The 25,141-nt window shown below is 39.0% G+C and overlaps 1 protein-coding gene across 5 annotated transcripts in view; it reads right to left on the reverse strand.

Moving 5' to 3' along the window:
• Positions 1-5,307: 5,307 nt before the first annotated feature.
• Positions 5,308-25,141, reverse strand: part of TJP1 (tight junction protein 1) — a 112,168-nt gene continuing 92,334 nt past the window's right edge. For 2 of the 5 annotated variants that reach the window (XM_037832880.1, XM_037832882.1), the window contains 8 exons: positions 24,254-25,126; positions 24,006-24,106; positions 22,661-22,888; positions 17,764-17,939; positions 12,413-12,887; positions 10,473-10,690; positions 9,123-9,206; positions 5,308-6,833 (listed from right to left, as the gene is read on the reverse strand). In XM_037832880.1, coding sequence (XP_037688808.1) covers positions 6,739-6,833; positions 9,123-9,206; positions 10,473-10,690; positions 12,413-12,887; positions 17,764-17,939; positions 22,661-22,888; positions 24,006-24,106; positions 24,254-25,126 — 2,250 coding nt within the window. In that variant the 3' untranslated portion in view covers positions 5,308-6,738. Of the gene's footprint in view, positions 6,834-9,062; positions 9,207-10,472; positions 10,691-12,412; positions 12,888-17,763; positions 17,940-22,660; positions 22,889-24,005; positions 24,107-24,253; positions 25,127-25,141 lie in introns of all 5 variants that reach the window. The other 3 variants (XM_037832881.1, XM_037832878.1, XM_037832879.1) reach the window with 2 other exon arrangements.

Here is a 25,141-nt window from a genome sequence, read left to right on the forward strand (position 1 = left end):
ACAATCAGTGAACAAGAAGATGGATCAATCTGAAGAATAAAAAGAAAAACAATTGAAGAATAATAAACTTGAGAGATCTAAATCTGGGATTCATAAAGCATACCAACATACATGTTCTAGAAGGAGGGGAAAGAGATGGAAGACCAGAAAGGGAGAAGGGACAGAACAGGGCAGAAGAAACATTTAAATAAATAATGTCTGAAAACTACCCAAATTTGAGGAAAAACATTAATCTACACACAAACTCCAAGTAGGATAAACACAAAGAGAATCATACCTAGATACAACATAGTCAGGCAGCTGAAAGACAAAGACAAAGAGAAAATCTCAAAAGCAGCAAGGGGAAAAGACTCTCATTATGTACAAGGAAAGAACTTTGTTTAACAGCTGACTTCTCATGAGCAACAAGGGGATCAAGAAGGCAGTGAGATGACATATTCAAAGTGATGAAAGAAAAATATGTCAACCAGGAATTCTATACCTAGCAAAATTGTTCTTCAAAAATGAAGACAAAATACAAGGTGAAAACAACCCAAGTATCCATCAACAGATGAACAGCTAAAAAAAATATGGTATATACATACAGTGGAATACTATCCATGAAAAAGAATGAAGTCCTGAGACATGTGACCACAAGTATGAACCTTGAAAGCATTATGCTAAATGAAAAGACACAAAAGGACAAATATGATTCCACTTATATGAAATATTTACAATAAGAATATTCATAAAGACAGAAAGTAGATTAGAAATTACTAGGGTCTGGAGGGAAGGGGAATGGAGTGTTATTGCTTAATGGGTATAGAGCTTCTGTCTGGGATGATGGAGTTTTTAATGCATGGCGGTGATGGCTGCACAACACTGTACAGGTAATTAATGCCACAGATAAGTAATAAGTGAAGATTCATAGTGTAATCCCTAGAGCAACCACTAAGAAAACTTGAAAGCAAGTTTAAAAAAATAAAAGGAATTATAGTACACTAGAAACTGTCTACTTAGCACAAAAGTGGGCAGAGTAAAGGAAGAAGAGAAGAACAAAAAGTCTGAGACATACCGTAAATAGAGAAATGGTAGACATGAATTCAACTCTGTCAATAGCTACACCAGTGTAAGTGGATTAAGCACTCCAGTCAAAAGACAGAGGTTGACAGATTAGATAATAAGACAGGATCCGACTACATGCTTTCTGCAAGAAACTCATTTTAGATTCTAAAGCACGAAGAGATTAAAAATAAAAAGATGGAAAAGATATACTACATAAGCAGTGACCATAAGAGAGTTGGCATGGCTATACAAAAGACTTTGAGACAAACAATAATCCTAGAGACAAAGGACACTTTATAATGATCATCAGGAAGATACAACAATTGTAAACACATATGCACTTAACAACAGAGCTCCAAATTTCATGAAACAAAACAGACAGGCGTGAGGGGAGAAATAAATTATTCAACAATAATAGTTGGTGATTTCCATACCCAATTTTAATAATAGCGAGAGCTAACCAGAAAATAAGCAAGGAGGATATAAAAGACCTTGAAAACACTACCAACCAACTTGACTTATCTGGCATCTATAGAACACTCCACCCAACAGTATAATACATATTCTTTAAAAGAACATATGGGACCCTCTCCAGGACAGACTAGGCCATTAAAAAAAATCTCAAAAAATTTAATGGTACTTAAAAAAGATCACATAAGGTATGCATTCTCTGATCAGAATCAAAGTAAATTACAAATCAAAAACAATGGGAAAGTACAAATACTATAAAATAACATACTTCTAAACCACTCATGGCTTAATAAACCACAAGGAAAACTAACAATCATTTTGAACTGAATGAAAATGAAACACAACATATCAAAATTTATGGGATGCAGCTAAAGAGGTGTTTAGGAAGAACTCAAATGACCTTCCATCTTCAAAAACTAGAAAAGAGCAACTAAACCCAAAGAAAACAGAAGGAAATAAAGACTAGAGCAGAAACCAATGCAGTGGAAAACAAAACCAACAGAGAAAATCAATGAAACCAAAGTGGTTGCCAAGTGTACTGTTGATTCTAAAAGTATCTTGTGTTCTTAGGAATTACACATCCTAACTGCATACTATGCTCAAATGGTTCCCAAAAAATAATCCCCATCTGTCTGTCTGTGTATCTAGGGAAGGCATTTGAACACATGGCAAAATGCTAATGCTTGGGGAGTCTGGGTAACAGATGTAAGAGAGTTGTATTATTTTTGGAACCACCCTTTGTTACTCTGGCTATTTTTAAGTATGAAAACATTTTTGAAAAACCCTCCTATCCTGGGTTGGTGGGCACTGAAGTGGCTGGGCTGAGATCGGCTGGAGGCTGTAGGTTCTGTCATCCCAGGGTGATCTTGAGGCTACAGCAGCCCAGTTCTCCAAGGGAAGGGCTGTAAGTGTGTAAAAGCTCTCCCAGCATCTTCTGTTCTCTACGGAGACCGTCATGAAGATGGCCTTGGGGTCTGTGTGAGCAGGCCCTGACTCCATACCTTGTGAGGTTCCCTCCTCTCCAAACACCCACTCGGGGGTTCCTGGCTCCCTTGCTGCTGGGAAGGCCACAAGGCACTTCAACAGGATCTGTATCTGTGACGCTTCCTTGGAAAATTCTCATTGTGTATGCCTACATAAATGTAGTTGTTAAATCTGGGAGGCAGGAACCCAAAGTTTGTTAGGAATGCTTCCACTATGCTTACTGGAAATATTTCCCCAGACTGGGTCTCCTTGGACAGCATACCAAAGGCTGCGGATTAAAGGAGGGAGTCCCCTAGATTCCTGGGGAACCGGACTGTACTGACAAGGCCTTCACTTGAGCTTCAGCTCTTTTCCCTAGACCAGTCAAGACTAAACCAATCAATCCTGGGACTGCTGTACTGTGTGTCCTTGTGTAAGTAACCATTGGCTAAGAAATACAATTTTACCTTCAGCTTGCTTGGGTTTAAACATTCCTGTTTAAACCCGGACTTGGATTTCTTCCCAGAGGGTACCATGACTTTGCCCCTACCAGTGTTTCCCCCTTTGCCTTCATGTTGTCCTTAAACAATATTGAAGGGACTCATTAGAGATGCTCTGAGAAGCTCCATGTCCTGAAGGTTCCTGCTGCCATTATGCAAAATACCGGAAATGGACTGGCTTTTATAAAGGGAATTTATTAGGTTACAAATTTACAGTTCTAAGACCATAAAAATTTCCAAACTAAGGCATCAACAAGAGGATACCTTCACTGAAGAAAGGCAGATGGTGTCTGCAACACCTCTGTCAGCTGGGAAGGCACATGGCCAGCATCCACTGGTCCTTTGCTCCCAGGTTGCGTTTCAAAATGGCTTTCTTCAAAATGCCTCTGGGCTTCTGTCTCTCTTAGCTTCTCTCTCTCAGCTCCTGTGCATCTTTGTTTTCCAACCAGGGCGTTTCTCTCTAAGCATCTGGGAGTCCTCTCTCAGCTTCTCCAGGGCAAACTCAGGGCTTCATCTCTTAGCTTAGCATCTCCAAAGGTTTTTCTGTTTGCATCTCCAAGCATCTCCAGGCATCAGCATCTGTGTCGACTCTTGAACTCTCTTAAGTAGTCCAGTGAAGACCCACCCTGAATGGGCAGGGTCTACACCTCCAATAGAAATAATTTAATCAAAGGTCTCACCCACAGTTGGGTGAGTTACATCTCCATGGAAAAACACTAAATTAGAAGTTTCCACCTCATCAAAAGACTAATAGGTCTGCCTCCACAAGATTGCATTAAAAGAACATGGCTTTTATGGGGTACATAATGGACTCAAACCAGCACAGTGCCTTCTAACACACCACCCGTGCTGGCTTGAATCCATTATGTACCCCATAAAAGTCTATGATCTTTTAATCCACTCTTGTGGTGGCAGACCTATTGTAAGTGGGATCTTTTGATTAGGTTGTTTCTATGGAGATGTGATCCCATCCATTCAAGATGGGTCTTAAGGAATTCTTAAGAGAGCTCAGGGAAAAGGCGAGCACTCAGAGCTGACCCAGACCCCGACGCTTGGAGATGCAGAAAGACGTTTGGAAATGCTAAGCTAAGAGATGAAGCCCAGAGTTTGCCCTGGAGAAGCTAAGTGAGAAGCTGAGAGAGACAGTTTGGAGAGAAGCTAAGATACGTAATCCAGAGTTTGCCCCTAGGAGAAGCAAGGAGGACCCAAAGAAGCAGAAACAAGCCAAAACAGAAGCTCAGAGACATTCTGGAGAAAGCCACGGAAACCAGAAGCTAAACCTGGGAGAGGACCAACAGACTCCAGCCATGTGCCTTCCTATGTGCCAGAGGAACCCCAGATACCATTGGCCTTTCTTCAGAGAACATATCGTCCTGCTGATGCCTTAATTTGGACATTTTCAATGGCATCAGAACTGTAAATTTGTGAACTAATAAAACTCCATTGTAAAAAGCCAATCCATTTCTGGTATACTGCATTTTGGTAGCTTTAACAAACCGAACTACCACCCAAACCATGCATTTGAAAAGGCAAGTGTGGTGGTTCTGGCTAAAGGAATTCACTTACCCTCTCTATGTGATGTGCCAGTTCCTGCCCCTCACACTAGTCCCCTGGTGCTGAAATTAGTGTGAATACTGTGCCTTTTTTACCCAACATTAAGCATTAGCAATACTGATCACATCAATTTTTACTTTTTTCTTCCCAGTTTCTAAAGGTTAAAAAAATATTTATGCCTCTCTTTTTTCAAATCTACCTAAGACCAGGAGAAGAAATGTTATTTTCACTGCCTAAAAAAAAAAAAAAAAAATCTGTGATAATCAAGCCTAGCATAAATACACCAAAACTGAAACCTCTGCAGCCACATCTGCATGATTTTGCTGTGAGCTGGTGCTATCTTTTATATTCCATTAGTTGCCCTTCCCAGGTGTTCTCACTGAACATGTGGTTACATATCTTGCCTGCCTTGAAGTTCCAGTGGGCAAAAACCTCAGTAGGTAAATGTAGCAAAACTCCATTTTCCATCTTCATAAGCATATGGTTTCCAAGACAACTGGGGAACACAATTCACTAAGAATGGCCTACACTGCAAAAGGATGGTGTCAAAATGAAGCAGGCTCCTCAAAATTAGGTACAGATTTCTTTTCCGAACACCCACCAGCACACATTGACCGCAAGGAACCGACGTGGCATCCAGAGAATCAGGTCTGATGAAGTGGGGGGTGACTGTAGCTGATGAGGACTACTGTGTGCAGGTTTCTAAAATGGGATTATACAGGTATACAAGCTAGAAAGAGTGAGAAAAGCTTTTGGAAATAGACCAAACCAGCACTTTATTTTAAAAAGTTTTATTTTGCAGATTTAGAAATTTGAGATTTTTAATAACCGCAAAAGAAATTCAGTCACACCTAATGATTAACAGAATGTAGTGGCATGTTATCTAAACAGAAATCGTGCTGATGTGCCATAATAAATTGTCTATTAGTAAAAAAATACACTTTAGGGCACAGTATTGTATCACAAATTACAGTAGGGATACTTTGCAAGAATTTAATCAAACTAGAGAATTCTGAATAACTGTATCTTTTAAATGCAGCACTTAAAAATGTAACAACTCTGTGCATTCTTTTTGTTAAAAAATGACTTTGTGTGTGTCATAGAAATGCTGCTTTATTGCTGCAGAGGTCAAAGTTCAAGGCTCAAGAGGTACAGGAGAGAATACAAAGGTAGCCTTAAGAAACTTGGTTTTGTTTATGTATAAAAAGGTAAAGTTTATAAAAGTTCATTTACAAAGAACAAAAGTGGTATGCACGCATTATGTACAAGCATCCTTAAAACATCTAAATTTTCAAACGCATAGCCAAAAAAAAACAGATAACAACCACTGCCATTTGGGGAGAAAAACAATCCCCAAATCACACCATTATTTTCTTTTGGGTGATTATGTACTTCTGAAACCACCAAATCCACAATTAATCATTTAACCTTTTTCATGATACAGTATTTATATGTGCACAAAAGCCATAAAAACTTAGTAATACACAGAGAGAATGATCTAAGAATTAAAAACATGAGGGTAAGGCATTCCTGCTGGTTAGTATATCTGTGGTGATATGGTTAATTTATAGATCCAAAGAGGCCACGGAACCAGTCTCACATGCTTTGGTGTCCTTCCCTAAGAAAAATGTGTTTTCATACACAGTAACTAATTGTCTTCACTTGACCAAAAAACAAAAACAAAAACAAAAAATGTTATAAATTCCCCTTGCTGTACATTTGTTAAATCCACTACAATGGTTATATATTCCAAGTGCACGTAAAAAATGTGTGCATATTACCTCATGCATAATAAAATAAAATGTATATAGCCAGGCTGGGGTCATAATAAAGTCTGAAACAGTGTACTTTGGAAAGAATAGAACTCAAATATACCCCATTTACTGGCTGGTAATTTAACGGAAACAATATGTGAAGTTAGCAGTGACCATAAAAAAGTACAAAAATCATTACAAAGCAAAACATCTTTGAAACTCTAGTCAAATACTAATAGTTCTTCCATCACAAACACGCAACTTGTAGGGTGTTTTCTGACCATGGTTCAGGCATGCTTGCAACCTTCAACAGTTCAAACAAAATGCTGAATACTAACACCTGTAGTATCAATTTTATGGAAAGTATAATACTTGATACAGTGGTTCCCATTTAGATGTAGTAAGTTTAACCCAGTTTCACATTATTTTTAAAGTTTCTATATTTTAAGAATTTAAAAGTGGTCAATCAGGACAGAAACACAGTTTGCTCCAACAAGGTAATTTGGATCTCCAGGAAGACACTTGTTCTGCCAGGTTTTAGGATCACCTATGAGACAGAAAGAAGGTGATGTCATTTATGGTTGGCTAAACTGCTATCCACAAAACTTTCCAATATTGGGGCAGACATAACTACATATATTTAGATACAATCTTCCATTTCTTCAGCATGTTTCATTATATATAAAAACTCATAGTGCTATATTTCGATTTGGACTTCCTGGCATCTTATGATTTAAGAGCTGTTTCATTCATAATGTTTTCAAGTTTATAAGCTTTTCGAAAAGTGAATAAAAATTAGGTCTGGACAGTCCCAGTTTGCCCCTGAATCCACATAATTATTATCAGTGCCCTTCTTTCACTTTCAGAAGTTTGGGCAATTATAATAATTAAATGGTTACCATTTGAGAAGAGTATGAGAACACATTTCTCACGCTCTATACAGACCAACAAATGAAACCCTTGAGTTCTATAGACTGTGGTTTCTGAGGAGTCGCCACACCCTTCCAAAAATCAGTAAGACGGGGCCATACCCCTGGTTGTGCCACAAAATTACTCACAGAGCTTTAAAAACTTACTGATTGTTTAAGTCTGAAGTAGGGCTTGGAGATTTGAGTTTTTAACAAGCTCTTGGTGATTCAGATTTGCAGCTACAGCTAAGAACCACTGGTAGTGGACACCAAATGTAAAGAAAGTTGGGACGAGAGAATGTCTTTACAGTATTTAAGGTAAGTTGGTGGTCAAAACGTTGCTTCCCTTACTGCAGTTGTTCTCAACCGGGAGTGATTATGTCCCCAACAAGGCGATGTTTTTGCTCGTCACAACTGGCATCTAGTGGCCAGAGGCCAGAGATGCTGCTTAAACATTCCACAGTGCACAGGAGAGTCTCTAACAATGACTAATTATCCAGCCAAAATGTCAACAGTGCCAAGGCTGAAATGCCCTATCTTACAGGGAGCTATATAAGTGGTACCTGGAGTCAGGAGCATTCCCTGATGGGCTCAGCAGTTTAAAAATGAGTGATTTAATTTCACAGATAAATATGGGCTTATGCAATACTGTACATTAATTGCTAAGTCAATGAGATAGAGTTATGACGACTTTTTGGAAGTAAAAAGATATTATCTTTAGGCTCAAGCTCCACTCCAATATACTAATATTTGTTGGTATTAAGTCAGAGATTATCAAAATCTGTATTGAGTTTTTGAATGGAAATTTATAGTAGCAAAACATTCTAAAGCCATATAGGATTATATTAAGGTAAATTTCTTTTCTGGGTGAATGTACTCAAATTTAACCCAGAAAAAGTTGTTTCAAATCTAATAAATCTAATTATGTTCTATGGTATAAAACACTAGAAATAACAAAATGGTAACTTGTTTATGTTTCATATAATATCCAGGAAAAAATCATTTGTAAAATTAGTAACCAAACTAGGCAGTTATCTTAAGGACCCTGAAAAATACCTGTTTTGTAATTGTCACCCATCTAACTTGGTTTAGAGGACATCAGATCTTACACTACCACCTGACTTTCCAAATGTTATTAATGTTAATTCACAAATCCAAATTAAGCTAATAAGATGTTTTTCAGCTGAGTTCCTGAGGAAACAGCTCCAACATCTAGTATGTTAAAATTAATTTATTAACTTTCTCCAGAAAATGGGGGTACTTGTGAGTATATGATTTTCTTCTCTTGGATATTATTAAATTATGCTCCTATAATCTAAAATTCTATTTCCTACTGCACGAAACTGCAGAATGCTCATCTGAATTATCAAAAATTCAGAAGCAGGACTCTCAATTCCTATTTTTCCATATCAGGTTCTCTTAAAGTTATCTATATCAATAATATAGAAAGTTCCAATCGGTAACTGACTTAAGACACCCAAGGAAGAAATATGAAAATGCAATGGAAGCGTTGAAATTATGATCTTAAGAGCAAAAGTCATTTAAAAATAGTGCACAAAAGAAGTTATTCAGAGTTTTATACTGAAAAACCATGGCCAAGTATGATCACAGTGGAAGATTTTTTGTCTCTAAGTTTTTCTAGTATTTAATAGATTGAGAAATTAAAGAATGGTAACCAAAAATAAAAATAATTACCTATTTTACAAGGTAGAAAGTTCTCTACCTTCCCATACTGATTTATAATAAAGACACTGTGAATTGAAAGATACTGGTGATGCCTACAAGGCCACACGAACGAGGGAGAGGTCTGCCCAGGTAATCAATGACAGTTCCCAAAGACCCCAAAGGACAGAGTGAAGACAGCATACCCGACGAGGAGTCGGATGATTTTAGAGCAAAAGACCAACCGTCAGGAGTCATGGACGCACAATGTGGTAAGCGCAGCTCCACGGGCTTCAGGAACTTGAGGCCATGGGGCCCACACATCACTAAGGGGCTCAGGAGCGTCTCACCTGGGTCAGAGAAGGGGTGGGGTGAGATTAGATGGCAGTCCTTCTAGACTCACACTTCTCCTCACCCTCTTGCTAATTATATCTTTAATGCTAAATGGGTTAGTTCCCTTTAGCAGCAGTGTCCAATAAAAATACAATGTAAGCCAAACATGTAATTAAAAATTATCTAGGAACCCCATTAAAAATTAAAAAGGAAACAGGTGAAATTAAGTTAAATATTTCATTTAACTTAATATATCCAAAACATTATAATTTCAACACATAACTAGTACATGAAATCTTTGAATTTTGTATTTTATACTTCCAGCTCATTTCAATTCATAATAGCTACATGCAGCCAGTTGTGACTGTAATCAACTGCATAGGTCTAGAGTATAAAACATGTTTAAATGCACTTCTTACAAATAAGACTTGTATCTTCCATTTTTAAAGTTTTGTTTACTACAGACTAGGTTTAAGGGATTAATGCAGGGCCAATATAGTCAGTCCTATCGTTTTTAAAATAGGATCCTGCCAAATCAGACTATAGAATAAGATGTTAGTATTTGGCAGAATGCAAATGTACTTAAGGAACTAAAGTTCTACTAGAAGACTCTAAACTAGAAGCTGTAACACGGTTCATCATAGTACCATCTTGATAGATCCAGAAAAAATATAAAAAATACAGAGCACTCCTGATCTTTAAGAAGCTCAGAAACCTGCTGTAGTATCTTCTAACGTTATTTCATTCATTCGGTTGAGCATCTACCGGTGCTAGGTTCCCGAGTGACGAAAAAAGAGCACCTGCCTAGGAGGTGTATATCCTGCAGTCAGGTGACAGGCACAGCACAAAAAGAAGCAAAGCCTTTCTTAGTGGGTGTCATACCTAAGCCACCTCTAGAGGAGGAAGGGCTGATTGTACAAATTTGGTCACATTGGCCAAGAATGCTTGGCCATCACTTCCAATCTCATACTGAAGATAAAGCACAACGTGTAGAAAGATCAGCCTGTGGTCACCCTCACCACCAAGGATTTAACTGCTGAACACCCACTACACCTGCATACCAGTGAGGCTTCTCTCCAGGGTTACTCATCCCCCAGCCCCCAGGTACTGACACAAGCACTCATCTGAGAAACCCACCCCAATGAAGATGGGCTGTGGTTGGCACAGTGTGGAGGCAGAAAAGAGGTCACTAAATTATCCTCTCTGCTGATCAATATGAGCTTCGAAGAATACAGGGCAACTCTTAAGTTAGTAAAACTAAGCACACAATTAAACATATTTACCTTTTTCTTTATCTAAAGGTGGGAGGATGCTGTTGTCTCGGCAGACCTTGAAATAGATTTCCTGCTCAATTCCCTCAGGAATGGCTCCTTGTGGGATAATTATACTAACGCCAGTTTCTATGGAACTCAACACCCCACCATTGCTGTTAAATACACCTCGGGCTGTGGCCACCACAGTGTGACCATCCTCATCTTCATCCTCTTCCACAGCTGAGGGACTGAGAGGTCAGAAACAGCTAGTAAGTGAATGCCAAAAACACATAAATGCTTTCCTCCTTTACTACTTTAGAAGGCAATTAATTTGCTTATTATTTTAGTTTTCCACAAAATCAAGAAGTAAGTTACTATAAAAATAAAGGTTTTACTCACAGGGAAGACCAAGAGCATATTCTTACTAGAGAAACCAATTTGATTTTTGAAGGTAACAAACCTTCTTATTGATTTTTGCAACTTGAATGTACAGAAACTGATATGTTGCTCTATAGTTCATCGATTTTAAGAAGCACATTTTAACATCCATGAAATCAGTGTCTTAAAATCAATAGCAAGTCATTGTTTCATTTGGTAGTCCTTTTTTTCCTTCCTAGTGATCTATAAAACAAAGGTGCATCTTCCAACCGATGGCATCTTTGACTTGATAAAATATACTACTTAGGTTCTGTATCTCCTTAGGGTTTTAAGCGTGCACGCTTCCTTGCTTTTGCAGTAAGGATACTGCTATTTCCAGAGCAGGCGGCACTCCAGCTCAGCAGGCACTATTGCACCGGCTGACGTGGATCTCCAATGGTTATGTGAAGTCAAGGGCCTTTCCTTAGCACTTCTTGAGTACCAAACACTCATGCTGTAAAAGGCCCTTCCGTGGTCTCATGAGGTCAAGACTTTGGTATGGGCACACATGACAGTACACTGTCTTCGTACACAAAGAACACCCAAGGGCAAAGGGGATATGGTACCAATGACTGCTTCAAAACTGGAGGATCTAATCATGGAGAACTTCTTGAAGTAAAGCTCTGAGCCAGGACTTAACAGTGAGTAGAAAGATGGACAAAAGTATGTGAAGGATAGCTGAAATGTCATGCAGCATGATGGCATCAGAGTTGGACTCCTTTGACACAAGGGAAGAGGGCCTCCTGGACAGGGATTCCCTGCAACACCACCCCAGGAGGATCTTGCTGTCCCCACCCCTGGAGCTTGTGAAGCTCTCAAAGATGGGAAGGCAGCAAATCACAGAGCTGTCCTTTCTCTTATGAAGCAGACTTGCAGGTTGCCCTCCTAGCCCTTGCAAGTCTGTGAGTGCTTCTGCTTCACTGGGTGACTTGAAAATGTAATTGGACTTAGGAGGCTGAGGTGAGCTTCTATGTGGCCAGAATGGGCTGGGTCAGGCACTGTTTAATGACAAGACAGAAAAGAATACACAGAGGGCTGCTGCTGATGGGCTTGCTGTGGCTCGTTTGCTCAGCTGTTTTTTAATGGCCATTTTGAGGTTACTATTTCTTTATTTCTTTTTAACAGCACTGTTGAACAAACAGTGGACAAGAAAGACAGACACATGTTTTCGAGATCTCCTCCAAACATACCTCACTAGTTGAAGGTTAAATGGGAAGCCAGGGCTGATCAAGACTGGGGGCCCTGAGGCCAGATGATATGGTATGAATCTAGTTGTGAGCGCTTGGGCAAACTGAACTCCAGCTTTTGGTAAAATGGGAATAAGGACAATACCTACCAACCACACATTAGCTTTTTAAAAACTTTACATAATTTTGTACCTCCTGCAGGACCTTCTTGGTAATGACATCCAGTGCAATAATATTTTGGACAACCCTCTGTTCAGATGAGTTAGAGTTAACATTATCATTTCAATGCCAAACAATACAAACCACGTCAAACTCACATAAGACATATCACACTGCCAATATTTAAGAAAAAGGCAAAAATCCTACCTCACAGGAATAGCTTTAGGCACCGTGCTGGTATTATTTACTTGGTATTTAGGCTTGTCTGCATGAATGGAGAAAGTTTCAACTCCACTGTCAAACTCAGGAGGCTGTGCTGAACTGTGTGCTTTCATAACAGTTTTTGGAGAAGGCGGGGCTTTTGAAGATAAGTCTGGTTTATGTGCAGTTTCACTTGGCAGAAGATTGTGATTGAATTTAGGACTTTCAAACTTGCGTTCAAACGGCCTAGCAGAACTTGTATATGGTTTTGGTGTGAATCGACTGTAGGCTGGAGTGACTGTTTTCTGAGTCTGCTCAGCTCCATTTACTGGAGCTTTATCTGGGAAACTTTTCTGGGGATAGAAAGACTGAGCAGTATCATCTCTGTTTGGTGATCTGAATGTTGCTGGCTTATTCTGAGATGGAGGTGGGTCTGGTTTGGATGCTAAAGAATTCTGAAAATCCAAAGACACTGAATTACCTGGAAAGCAAACACACACATATATAAACATTTTTCAAACTTCCTGAAAGAAGTTTTAACAGTCTCTGATGTCTCTCCCATCTTAATTTGCCCTGGGGCCAGAGTCAAGGCCAGAGTCAAGGACTGGGTCTGGGTCACCACTGTCAGAGGGTGGTGCTCTTGAACTCTGCTGCTGGCTATGCATGATGCTGAGGGACCAGAGGGACACAGGCAGTGCTGTTAGTGTACCCTGCTGCCTTGGAGTCAGGGTCATGCTGCTAACGGACTGGCCTCTGAGCAACCTCTCTCCAAAGTTTATCACAAATTAGAAAAAGAGAGACAAATCTGACTGTATTTTAAAAAAATTAGTACTGCAAAAGTCCCCATAATTAAAATAAAAAGAAAAAAACAGATTGGGAGAAGATATTTACAAAATGTATAACTGATACAGAATTAACATTAAAAACATATAGAGTAGCTATACATTTATAAGAAAACACAACATAACATTGGTGGCCAAATACATGAACAGGCAAAAACAGAAGATACTCGGGTAGAGGATTGTGGGAAGATGGTGGAGTAGGAAGCTCCAGGAATCAGTCCCTCCACCAAAACAACTATTGACCTGTCAAGAACTATCTGAATCAATCACTTTGAAACTCTGGAGTCTGGGAGAACACTCTGCAGCGTCCAGGGAGGAGTAGGAGGAAAAAGATAGTAAAATGTAGTAAATACCAGTGAGGTTCACCCTCTCCACAGAGGCTACCATATCCATTCCCTCAGCCTCATGGCAGTGGGGACTGGAGATGGGGCTCTTTGTGCAGATGGCTGGTGCCAGGGTGGGATACAAAAACTAGTCCTCCAAACTTCCAGGGTGTGTGGTCTGATCACAGATCTCTACCTTTGATCAGCTACTTAAGATTGATGGGGGCCAAATCTGAGGGCAGCCTTTGTTCCACCCCACTTTGGGCAAAGGCAGCAGAGACATTTTAAAGACAGTAACTTTCCTCAAAACTATGGAAAACAGTTAAAAGGCTGCATTAACTGGGTAAGTGCTGAATCAAGAAAATGCAGCTTCAAAAGCTGCTCCTGGCACCCTTGCTGGCCCCATCCTCACCCCCTCCACAAGGCAGGGTGGAGCCGGCTTGCACTCCCATTGTGCGGTGCATATATGTCAGTGCTAACCTGCTGGATGAAAGTCTGAGCTGGGAACATGTCTCTTTGTCCTGAGGGCAGAGAAGCTGCTTGCAGACAGCTGGGAAAGTGAGAGAAGCAATTAAACTGAAGTGACCTGAGAAAAAGGACTATCTGCATTAAGTCACTCAAGAGAGTACCCATGAGGGAGAGGAGGTCTATTTTCAAAGAAGTGGAGGGGGCCTTCACTCCAACTCTTCTAAACTGTAGATGGGGAATTCCTAAGGCCTCTAGCAAGCACAAGCCCAGGAGAAGTAGGAGTTGCAGTTCTGGCTCCATGCAGGCTCAGAGAAGACGGAGAAGAGCCTACATGTGAGTTGCTCTTCTGATAGGCAGGCTAAACTCTCAAGAAGACCATCAATCAAGGCAGAGCCAATTTGCAATGATGTGAAAGTTGCTTTTTGCTTTGGTTTGATTAGCTCCAGAAATTCAAGAAAATCTCTGTCATATCACTATCTAGATACAAACTTAAGGAACAGACAGCTCAAGGACTCATCCCAGAGTTAGACAAAGAAACAGGAAATGATGGCCATCTAAAGAAACAAGATAAAAATCCAGAAACCATCAATGAGGGGAACAAATTCTGGACTTAACAAACAGAGAATTAAAAAAAATGATCCCTACATGATCGAGGAGATAAAAAAAAAAAAAAATACAGAGAAAGAACTAAACAACATGAAGAAAATGAATAATATGTGACTCTCTTCAGAGAAATACTGGACTTGAAGAACACAAAAACTGAAAAGACAAAGTCCCTAGATGGTTTCAACAGCAGAATGGAGGTAGCAGAAGAAAGAAACAGTGAACTCAAAGACAAGACAAATGAGGAGCACAAAGGAAAAAGAATAAAAAGAGGATGAACAGAGAGAGCCTAGGAGACCTGTGGGACACCACCAAGTGTACCAATAAATGTATTATTATGGGAGTCCCAGAAGGGGCAGAAGGAATATTCAAAGAAATAATGGCAGAAACGTTTCCAAATTTAATTGAAGACATACATGAATATGCACATTCAAGATGGCTAGCAAACCCCAAACAGAATAAATTCAAAGAGAACCATGAAAAGACACACAGTAATCAAACTGTCCAATGCCAATGACAAAGAGAGTTATGAAAGCTTCAAGAGAAAAACAACGAATTATGTATAAGGGAATTCCTATAAGATGAAATGCTGATTTCTCATCAGAAACCCCGTATGCAAGAAAGCAGTGGTATGCTGAAAGAAAACAGCTGCCAACCAAGAATATTACATTCCGCAAGACTTTCTTTCAAAAAAGACAGATGAAGACATTCCCAGATAAACAAAAGCTGAGGGAGTTCATTAACACTCCACCAAGCAAAGCTAAAAGGAGTTCTTCCTACTGAAAGGAAAAGACACTAGACAGTGCACGGAACTAGCATAAAGAGATAAAGAGATAAAGGTAACCAGAACTACTGTATTGTATTGTTTATATAACTCTACTTCTTACTTTTTATGGGTGCTAAGCAAAAGGAAGGAAATAACAAAGACTGGAGAGGAGATAAAAGAGATTGAGAATAAAAAAACCAATAGACAGAGTCAACAAAACCAAAAGTTGAAAAGATCAATAAAATTGACAAAACTTTAGAAAGACTGAAAAAGAAGAAAAGAGGACACAAATAACTAAAATCAGAAATGAAAAGGGGGACATGGCTACCGACCCCACAGGAATAAAAAGGACTGTATAAGATGATACTATAAGCAACTATATGACAATAAATTAGGTAACCTAGATGAAACAGACAAATTCCTAGAAACACACAAGCTACCTAAGCTGACTTGAGAAAAAAATAAAAGACCTCAACAAACCAGTAACTAGTAAAGAGATTGAATCAAAAAACTTCCCAACAAATAAAAGCCCAGGACCACAAGGATTCACAAGTGAATTTTATCAAATATCCCAAGAATTAACACCAGTGCTGCTCCAGCTCTTCCAAAAAACCGAAGCTGGTTTGAAGCTGTTATGTACCCCAGAAAAGGCCATGTTCTTTTAGTCCATTCTTGTGTGTGAAGACCTATTGTAGCTGGGACCTTTTGATTAGGTTGTTTCAATTGAGATGTGTCCCACCCAATTTAAGGTGGGTAATAATCCTTTACTGAAATCCTTTCTGAGAGGAAAAAGAACAGAAAAAAGCCATAGAGCTCAGAGAGAGAAACAACCAGAGAAGCTTAGAGAAAAGACCCCAGAGGAGCTGAGGGCAACGAAACCCAGGAGGGAAGGACAAGCAGACACTGTGCTGGCCATGTGCCCTGCTAACTGATCGAGGAACCCCGGATACCAGTGGCCTTTCTTCAGAGAAGGTTATCATTTGTTCATTCCTTAATTGGGACATTCTCATGGCCTTAGAATTATAAATTTGTAAACTAATAAATCCCTCCTGTAAAGCCAATCCATTTCTTACATATGGCATTCTGGCAGCTTGAGCAAACTGAAACAGGAGGTAATGCTTCCTAACTCATATTATGAGGCCAACATCACCCTTATACCAAAGACAGATGAAAATATCACAAGAAAAGAAAATTACAGCTCAATATCCATTATGAATATACATGCCCTAATCCTCAACAAAATAGTAGCAAACTGAATCCAACAGCACATCAAAAGAATCTGACACCCTGATCAAGTGGGTTTTATCCCAGGTATGCAAGGCTGGTTCAACATAAGAGAATCAATTAACATAACACACATTAACAGAACAAAGGGAAAAAACCAGACCACACAATCATTTCAATTAATGCAGAAAAGGCATCTGACAAAATCCAGCACCATTTTTAGATAAAAATAGGAATAGAAGGAAATTTCCTCTATATGATAAGGGGTATATGTAAAAAACCCACAGTAACATACCACATTAACAGAATGAAGGAGAAAAACCATCTGATTCTGTTAATGCATGCAGAAAAAGGCAGCTAACAAAATGCTTTCCACAGGAACTTCCTAAACATGATAAGAACATCTAAGAAATACTTATTGCTAACATCATAAGAGTGAAAAAGTATAAAACCTTTAAGTATAAAGAGCATGTGGGATAGTATATACCAAATTTAAGGTAGTGGTTATCTCTGAGGAAGGCAAGGAGATAGGATTGGGGGGATATAGGGGGTAATTAAAAAAAAAAGGAAGCAAAGTGCTGTGGGGATTTGGTGAGGCTTTGTATTTTTCTCTACACTTTTTGAGGTCATGTAGGACTTCACACATACATAAAAGACCACACACATGAAGAGAAACAACAATCATTTTTAGAAGGAAATTTCTTCTGGTGATGGCATTCATTGCCACAAGGGAAAAGCCAGAAGCGCGTCCTTCTATTAATGCAGTTGATCACTGTTTTCCTAATAGCTTCCCCATGCATAAGAGTGAAGATGGAACATAACAATAATTTTTTAAAATCACTAAATATTTAGATTTAGGTGTAGCAGTAAACAAATTATTACTTCCAGAAAATTTGGAGATTGGCATGAAGTTGAATTAGGTTAACATAAAAGACTAAAACCTATTTAGCTTAAAAGGTTTGTTTGATACCAATGGCCACAGTCATCAGTATAGGAGAGATACTCTTAATCTTATTTCTCAGCCCAAAGATTTCAGATATGTATTTCTCATGTGAAAATGATTTTGTTTCAAGACTATATGAATTTATTTTCATATAATATAGTGAAAATGACAGCTTCTGAACTTCCTACCTTCACCAAGTACTCCCTTAGAGTGTGCGTGGAGGGCAAGAGAAGAGCTGGTGGCAGGATGAGAAGGCTGGGTGTACTGAGAGGGCAATGGTGGCGGAGGAGGAGTGGGCTGGATTGGGTCGTAGCGTTTCTCAACAAACGATCTATCCACACCATCAACTTCAGGAAGCTTTCCCCTGTTTAAAAGAGCAAAATGCCAACATCTGAAAATTCACGCACACCTACAAAACAAGTTCTCTTTCCTCAAAGTATCCCTAACTTACAGAAGATCTAGAGATTTCACAATTTATTCTCACATTTGTGAATAGCTACTCTACCAAAATATACAAACAAATTCAATCATTCATCAGCACAAGAAATGCCAAGACAGCACAGAATACTTTAAGAATATCAGTAAAACACTAAGAAGATGGCAACCAAAGGGCAGATGAAATTTTGGGTATTCTTGTAATATTTGTGTTATTTACCAAAATAATAGTAATGGATGGCAGGTTTAAGAAAATCTTGCAAATATTTTGAAAAATATTTATTGGCCCAAATTTTCCTTAGACCCACTTCTGATTTTGTGTCTAAGGTATATAAAGCCTTGACTTTTGGCATACTCAGAACACCATAAAAAATGATGTACTAGGATCAGGAGCTCACAAGCTTTTTTTCAGTAAAGAGCTGGATTAGTAAATATTTTTGGCTTTGTGGGCCATAGTTTCTTTCACAAACATTCAACTCTGTGTTACAGCTTGAAAGCAGTGAAACGTTATGTAAATGAATGGGCTGTGTTCCAGTCACACTAAAAAAACTGGGTATCTTTTACTTTAAAAGTGGCCCTTGATTTACCAGATTGCTAGGAAAAGCAGATAGTGCTTTACTGTACAAGGCTTATTTAAGTCAATTGTGCCATATATGTATTTTTTCCAGACTGGCAATTGTGAATACAGAATTCATAAAATTCACACAAAAGAAATCTTTTAAACAAACCCATAATCGCAACAATGCCACTTAAACCTTACTGCAGAGTGCCAAAGCTTCACTGGCTTTATGTGCACAAACAATAACATACATATTTGGAATGTACTTTCATTTTCATACAAGACTTTTATTGAAATCTAGTCTCATGATAAGCTTTAAAACTGTGCTTGTTATCTTGCTTTTGGGTAGTGAGGTTAAGCATATGAAGATGACACTAAAATCTAAAAGTGCACATAATGCCAGTGACACAGCAAGGAATCCCTTATGTAACAGCCTCACATTAATTCCAACCTTACCACTTGATGTTCCTTTTCAAGTAGTCATAGCTAATGTAAGGGCCAAGAAATCTAGGTGATGGCAAGGCAAGCGCAATAGAAAAATGAAAGAAAATGGTCAATCTAACTAAGTAAATCTGCAGCAATTGGAACTCAAATGTAATTTCTGAATACCAACCAAATAATACACATTCACCATTTCAGCATAATTTGTTCTATAAAAGAAAATATCATTAACTCTCATTTAGCCAAGGAGATCACCAATGAATTAAAACACAGTAACTCAGTTATGTGCTGCTTGCCTACCCACTCTCCCTGTACTTGAACTGGTGTTGCTAGTGAATAATGTGTTTGAGCTTTACTCTTCTTCCATCTCTGCCCACTTCTGCTGCAGGTGCCAACAGTGAGCAAAGAAATGAACCAATCAAGGTGTGGTAACTAAGGATAATCAGTGATTTCTAAGTATGTGTGTGTCAGGTGTTCCACTAAAAAAGGGGGGGGGGGCAGTGCAAAAGAAATTCTCTAAGGGCTGGGAAAAAGTGATGCAAAGGCTAACACATAACACAACAGCTGGACTGATCTCCCAGTAGGGTACTGATGAATCCACAAATGGGATTATGCGTACTTCTGAAACATTACTATAATTGGCATATTTTCCTTTCTAGCAAGATTCTATTCCTCTCCAGTCGATGACAAATCCTGTGGTGGATGGAGCCTTACATGCAAAGCCATCATGCTTGGCTCTCACAGCCCCTCTCATCTAATAATGTCACAAATGCACAAAAACAACCTAATGCCAGTCTTATGCTTAGTTCTTAAAAAGCTAAAAACCAGAACCACCCCATTTAAGACCTGACAGTTTCACAGTGCAATGGGTCTTAAGAGGTAGATTCTCTGATGACAAAATAATTGCAAGTTGCCTTGATGAAGCTGATTCAACCTCTGGGTTGGGACACGTCCAGAGTGAGAACACAAGTCAAATGGTACTTTTAAACTCTTAGAATCTTGGAAACCTCTATCTCACTTTGGAGATGACTAGGCTATTATTTCAAGCTTTCCCAATTCTACTTCAAATCTAGAGAACTGTAAGATTGAGTGAATATTTGCTTGCTTTCTGGGGTGTTTGTCCTGTGCTAACAATCTCCCTTCTCTCATTCCCACCATTTTTGAGGTGTGTTTTTAAATAGAACATAAACACTTATCAACTGGAAAAAGGTAATTTTGCTATTTCCAAAGGAAATAAAGGCCTACAAGCAGTTCCCTGGTGACAAACAGTAAATGTTTTTGAATTACATGAAAAAGAAGTTCCCCTATTTTAAACTGTCTTCCATTGCTGATACTGTATTAATTGGGCAAGACGGTGAAACAGCATCAGAAGGGAAAGTGTAGAAACTCCCTCTTCTATGACTCTCATCCTCCTTGCCAATTCTCCAACAATTAAATTCCTAGGATTGGGAAACATAGCACAATTAAGAAGAGTTTCAATTTCATACTACAAAGGAAAGAAATATTAGCATCTATGCCAAGTTATACTTTCCTCAGTCCTTGGACTGGAAAACAGTTAACAGTAAAATCAAATTGAGCTCTGAGTGAATTCACAAAGTTGGGTGCTATCTACCTCTTCCTCGTGAAATTGCTGAGCAGCTGGTGCTGGGTTACCTGGAAGGGGGTGGCTGAGGCAGAGAGAGCAGTCCAGCTCTGTGCTGAGCCTCGGCACTCAACAGTTGCTGAGCCCCTACTGTGTATGAGGCAGGGCTCTAGACTCTGGGAGGTATAAATCACAAACAAGGGATTAAGACTTTTTTCCAGAAAACCAAATTAACACAAACACAAAGGAGTTTCTCATTTCATTCCATGGCAAAATGTTTAACCTGCTAATTTTTAGACTTTAAATGACTTTTTTTAAGGACAAATCAATATACTCCAAGCTATATGCCTTGGCTCTCTTCTGACAGGAATATGTTTAATGGCTCAAGTAAAAACGATTATTCAAGGACACATCCTCCTCCCTTACTGCATGTTGGCTCCTAAGGATCAGTGCCTAGCTCACCTCCGTCCTGACATGCTAAGATTCTAATGGGGGCACCTCTCCAGCTTGAGGTTAGGGAGGTTCACAGCACTAGTTAAGACATCATTTAAATTTAAGACAGTTTCTTCTGCAGCACTCAGCGTGTTTTCTATTTCTCATAAACTGTTTTCTACTGTAGATATAACGATTCAAATGAATGACAGTGGGAACAGTTTTTTAAATCTTCACTTCAAAAGAGGTCAGGAGAAATAGTGGTAATTAAAATAGGTTTTTAATGTTTGAGTTTTAAAGTATATTCTGAAAGAATTCACTCAAGAGAAAATGATAAATGAGGTTATGGTCACACTATCCCAAGCATCTTATTCAGTAACAATCTGGGTACTTTTTAACTTAGGCACAGAAGTGGTGTATGATGATGGTTTTTTGATACGTCAGCTTGGCTAGGCTGAACTATAGTACCCAGTCATTTAAACACTGAACTAGATGCTGCTATGAAGGGATTTTTCACATGTAATTAAAATCTCTAATCAGCTGGCTTAAAACTAATCAAAGAGGAGATTATCTGGATGGGCCTGACCCAATCAGGCAACCCTTTTAAAAGATAATTTAGGCCTTTTACACTAAGAGACTCCCAAACAGCTTTGGAGCTTTTCTTCCTAACCACCTGCTCTATGGACTTTCTTAGCCAGCCCCCACAATTGTGTAAATGAATTCCTTGTAATAAATCCACATCTGCTTTTCTTTCTTGTAGGTTTTGTTGGGGACAAACCCACCATATGTGGATTTAAACCTCACTCTCAGTACCAAATTCTCTATCAGTCAAGGTTCAACCAGAGAAGGAGAACCAGTAGGAGACACAAACCTAGAGAGGCACAGGTTGGCAAAAGAAAAACAAAAAGCCAATCAACAAGTAAACAGAAGGGAGGTGCACAGAGCAGGGAAGAAAACTGGGAGTCCAGAAACTTGGGGCTCAGTCTCAGCTCTGCCCCTGTCATTTCCCCTTGCTGGATCCTGGTAACGGTTTCTATAAAATCAGACCAGAAGGTTCCCTTAAACGCCAACAGTAAATATGACAAGCTCTTCCATGCCTTGAAAACATTTCTGACATGAGTTATAACGTTCCAATATTAAGTAGCTTGCTACATTAAAATTAAGAAAATGGAATCATTTGTAAGATTTTGAGAGAAAAAAAAAAATAACTCTTGAGAGATAAATTTCCCCTCATTCAATGCCCACTTCATATCCCTATTTTTATATTCAAAAAACAAAAACAAAAGAAGAGAAAGAATGAAGATAAAAATGTGCTGCACAGGAGAGGCTTTACAATTTACCTAAAACTCATGGTGTTGATAGATTACTGTCTCTTACATCACAACCCTTTGATTTTAACATCTTGTCTAACGTAAAATTTTTATATAATCTGACAGAGTGTAAAAATAAAAACACACATCCCAGAACTAGAATGCATATACATTGCTAAATCACTAAAGCCTAAAAAAATCATGTATTACACTTCACAACTGTCCTTCAAAATATACTGAGCTTCATGTGATTAAGTCAACTTTATGCGATAGAATTTTATGTTTCATCTTATTTTTAATAGGTAGTATTTGGTGAAATGACTTACTTTGAGGAATAACTAGACAAATGGGTTTGATTCTGAGAATGAGCTGGCTTGGCAGGCTCTGAGAGATGGCCAGCAGGTATGTGTGCAGATGGCTTGTTCTCAAAACTTCTTCGGTCAAAGTATGAGAGCTGTTTCCGATAGTACTCTTCATCTTCCTCAGGATCATAATGATTTGAACGAACAATATCTTCTGGGGGCTTCAACTGAGGTTTCTGAGGTTCTGGGATCCTGAAAGATAACAAATGACAAATGGAACAACTTTTTAGTTGTTAACTTTACAACGAATATGGAACTGATAAAATTTATCTTGACCTCTTCACTGACTGTCAAGATTTCTCAGGATCTAACTTAGCAGTCCAACAGTCAAAGAGATATCCCAAACCCCATGTACTCAATATTATACTTGGAAACTAATACATTGTTATGTATGTTCTTAGTAAATTTTAGAAAATTGGCATAAAAAATAACTTCAATAGGTTTTACACCCCAAGGGCCAAGCTTTCAGTTATTGCAAGTTAATTTTACGTAGAATAGCTAATTTGCTAATGATACTGGCTAAAGGAGACAACACAGTATTTACATTTTCATGAGAAGCACTAGATGTCATTAAAATGAGAGGAAATAGCTACATGTTAGACAGAAGTTCCTCTTTATTCCAAGTGCAAACATATATTCAGCCAACAAAACATATTAATCAGGCAGAAGAACTGGATTCAAATCCAGTCTGTCACTAATTAGCAGTATGATGAGGCCATGGTTAAGAGTGCAGGCTGAGGAACGAGCCAGCTAGCCAGTGAGCCACGCTCTACCCATTATTATAAGCTCCTGGCTCTACCCATTATTATAAGCTGCTAAAGCTCTCTAAGGCTCAGGGCCTCTCTTTAAAATGGGAGAAACAACAGTCTTACCTCACTGCACTACAGTTTTTGTATAATGACAAGCTAGGGGTAGGTGTTTACAAAATGATTAATTTTAGTGTTATTTTAACCAATCTGAGGTACTTTAACCAGTTTCGTTCCACACACACACACCCTTCCAAAACTAAGATGTCTGAAAGTACTTTTAAAACTAAAAAATGTGACAGAAATGTCAAAAGCTTTGTTTACTGAAGGTATAATGAGGATTTGTTACAGAAGGTGTAATAATACTCTGTATTTTTCTTCTTAGGTCCTGTGTTTTAATTAGGTTCAGCCAGTAATTTTTATTTAAGGACAAACAAGATTTTCTCCCTTTTCATTCTTCTCTGCCAATATAGTAAAAGGCTTTCTCACTGGCAAGAGGGTCAAATCCTTGGTCAGTTACATACTTCAAAACTCCTGTGTAAAGCAGTACAGAGCTGACCCACCTGTATAGTGTTTTGTCATGTTCACTGAACTGGTTCTGAGGAGTGGATTTAGGACCAATGATGGCAGCAGCACCTGGAGGTTTAGATGCTGCTTCTGGAGGCTGCAGAAAAAATGAAACAAACATGCCCAGAAGCAAATAATTACAAAACAGGCTTTGTTTAAGGGGAAGGAGGAGAGCTAGGAAGCATTCTGAACTACTTTTCAGTTAACGTGCCTCTATATATCCAAGATAGTAAAGACATTTTACCTTAAAACTGGCTGTGTCATTTATATCCTTCTTGCTCTCTAATGATGCAGATCTTCTGTTTTCAAACATTTTAACTCTAGTGAGCACAGACTGTGGTTTCATTGCTGGATCTTCTTCTTCTTCAGTTAGATTTGGGGGTGGAGGCAGTGGTTTGGGGTTTGAAGGCAGAACTTCTGGCTTATGCTGGGATGAAGGTATTAGAGGAGGGACAACTGCAGCACCATGGAGAGGCTCATAATGGCCTGCTGTAGAGGTAAATCCTTGTGATGGTACTTGCTCGTAACTTCGTGGGTACTGGTCAAAATACTGCTTGGGCTCAGAAGACTTGGGAGCTGCTGAAGGGTAGGGCTGTGCTTCTGATCTGTATCTATTATGCATATCATATGCAGGAGCTGGCTGTTCTTCATGTCGCAGGGTGGAGGTTCTAGGTGGCTGTTCATAGCGAGATCTACTGTCATAAGATAGAGGGGCTGGCTCTTCAAAACGTGGGAAATACCCTCGTTCTGAGGACTCTTCAGGATGCTGTCTGGAGTCAAGGTCTCGAGGGTGCTGATTATCGAAAGAAGGCCGAGGTTGGTAGGGCTGTTTGTCATCATAATATGACCACTGGTCTTCATATGTAGGGATGCGATCTCCATATCGCAGACGATGGTCATAATTTCGAGAAAACTGGTCTGCATAGCTTGAGGAGTCATATCTGTATGTGGGTTGCTCAAGGTCTCTGCTGGTTTGTTTCTCCACATATGGGAGTTGGGGTTCATAGCTCAGAGAAGGCTCTTTGTCTGGCCTTTGCCCTGGGTGACCAACAGCTGGCTGTTTCAAAACATGATTCTGTCTCATCACTTCCTCAGGATATGGATCCTTTCTATATACCTGTTTAAAAAATTC

The sequence above is a fragment of the Choloepus didactylus genome, chromosome 4 (genome assembly GCF_015220235.1).
Source record: "Choloepus didactylus isolate mChoDid1 chromosome 4, mChoDid1.pri, whole genome shotgun sequence".
NCBI classification, from domain to species: Eukaryota; Metazoa; Chordata; class Mammalia; order Pilosa; family Megalonychidae; genus Choloepus; species Choloepus didactylus.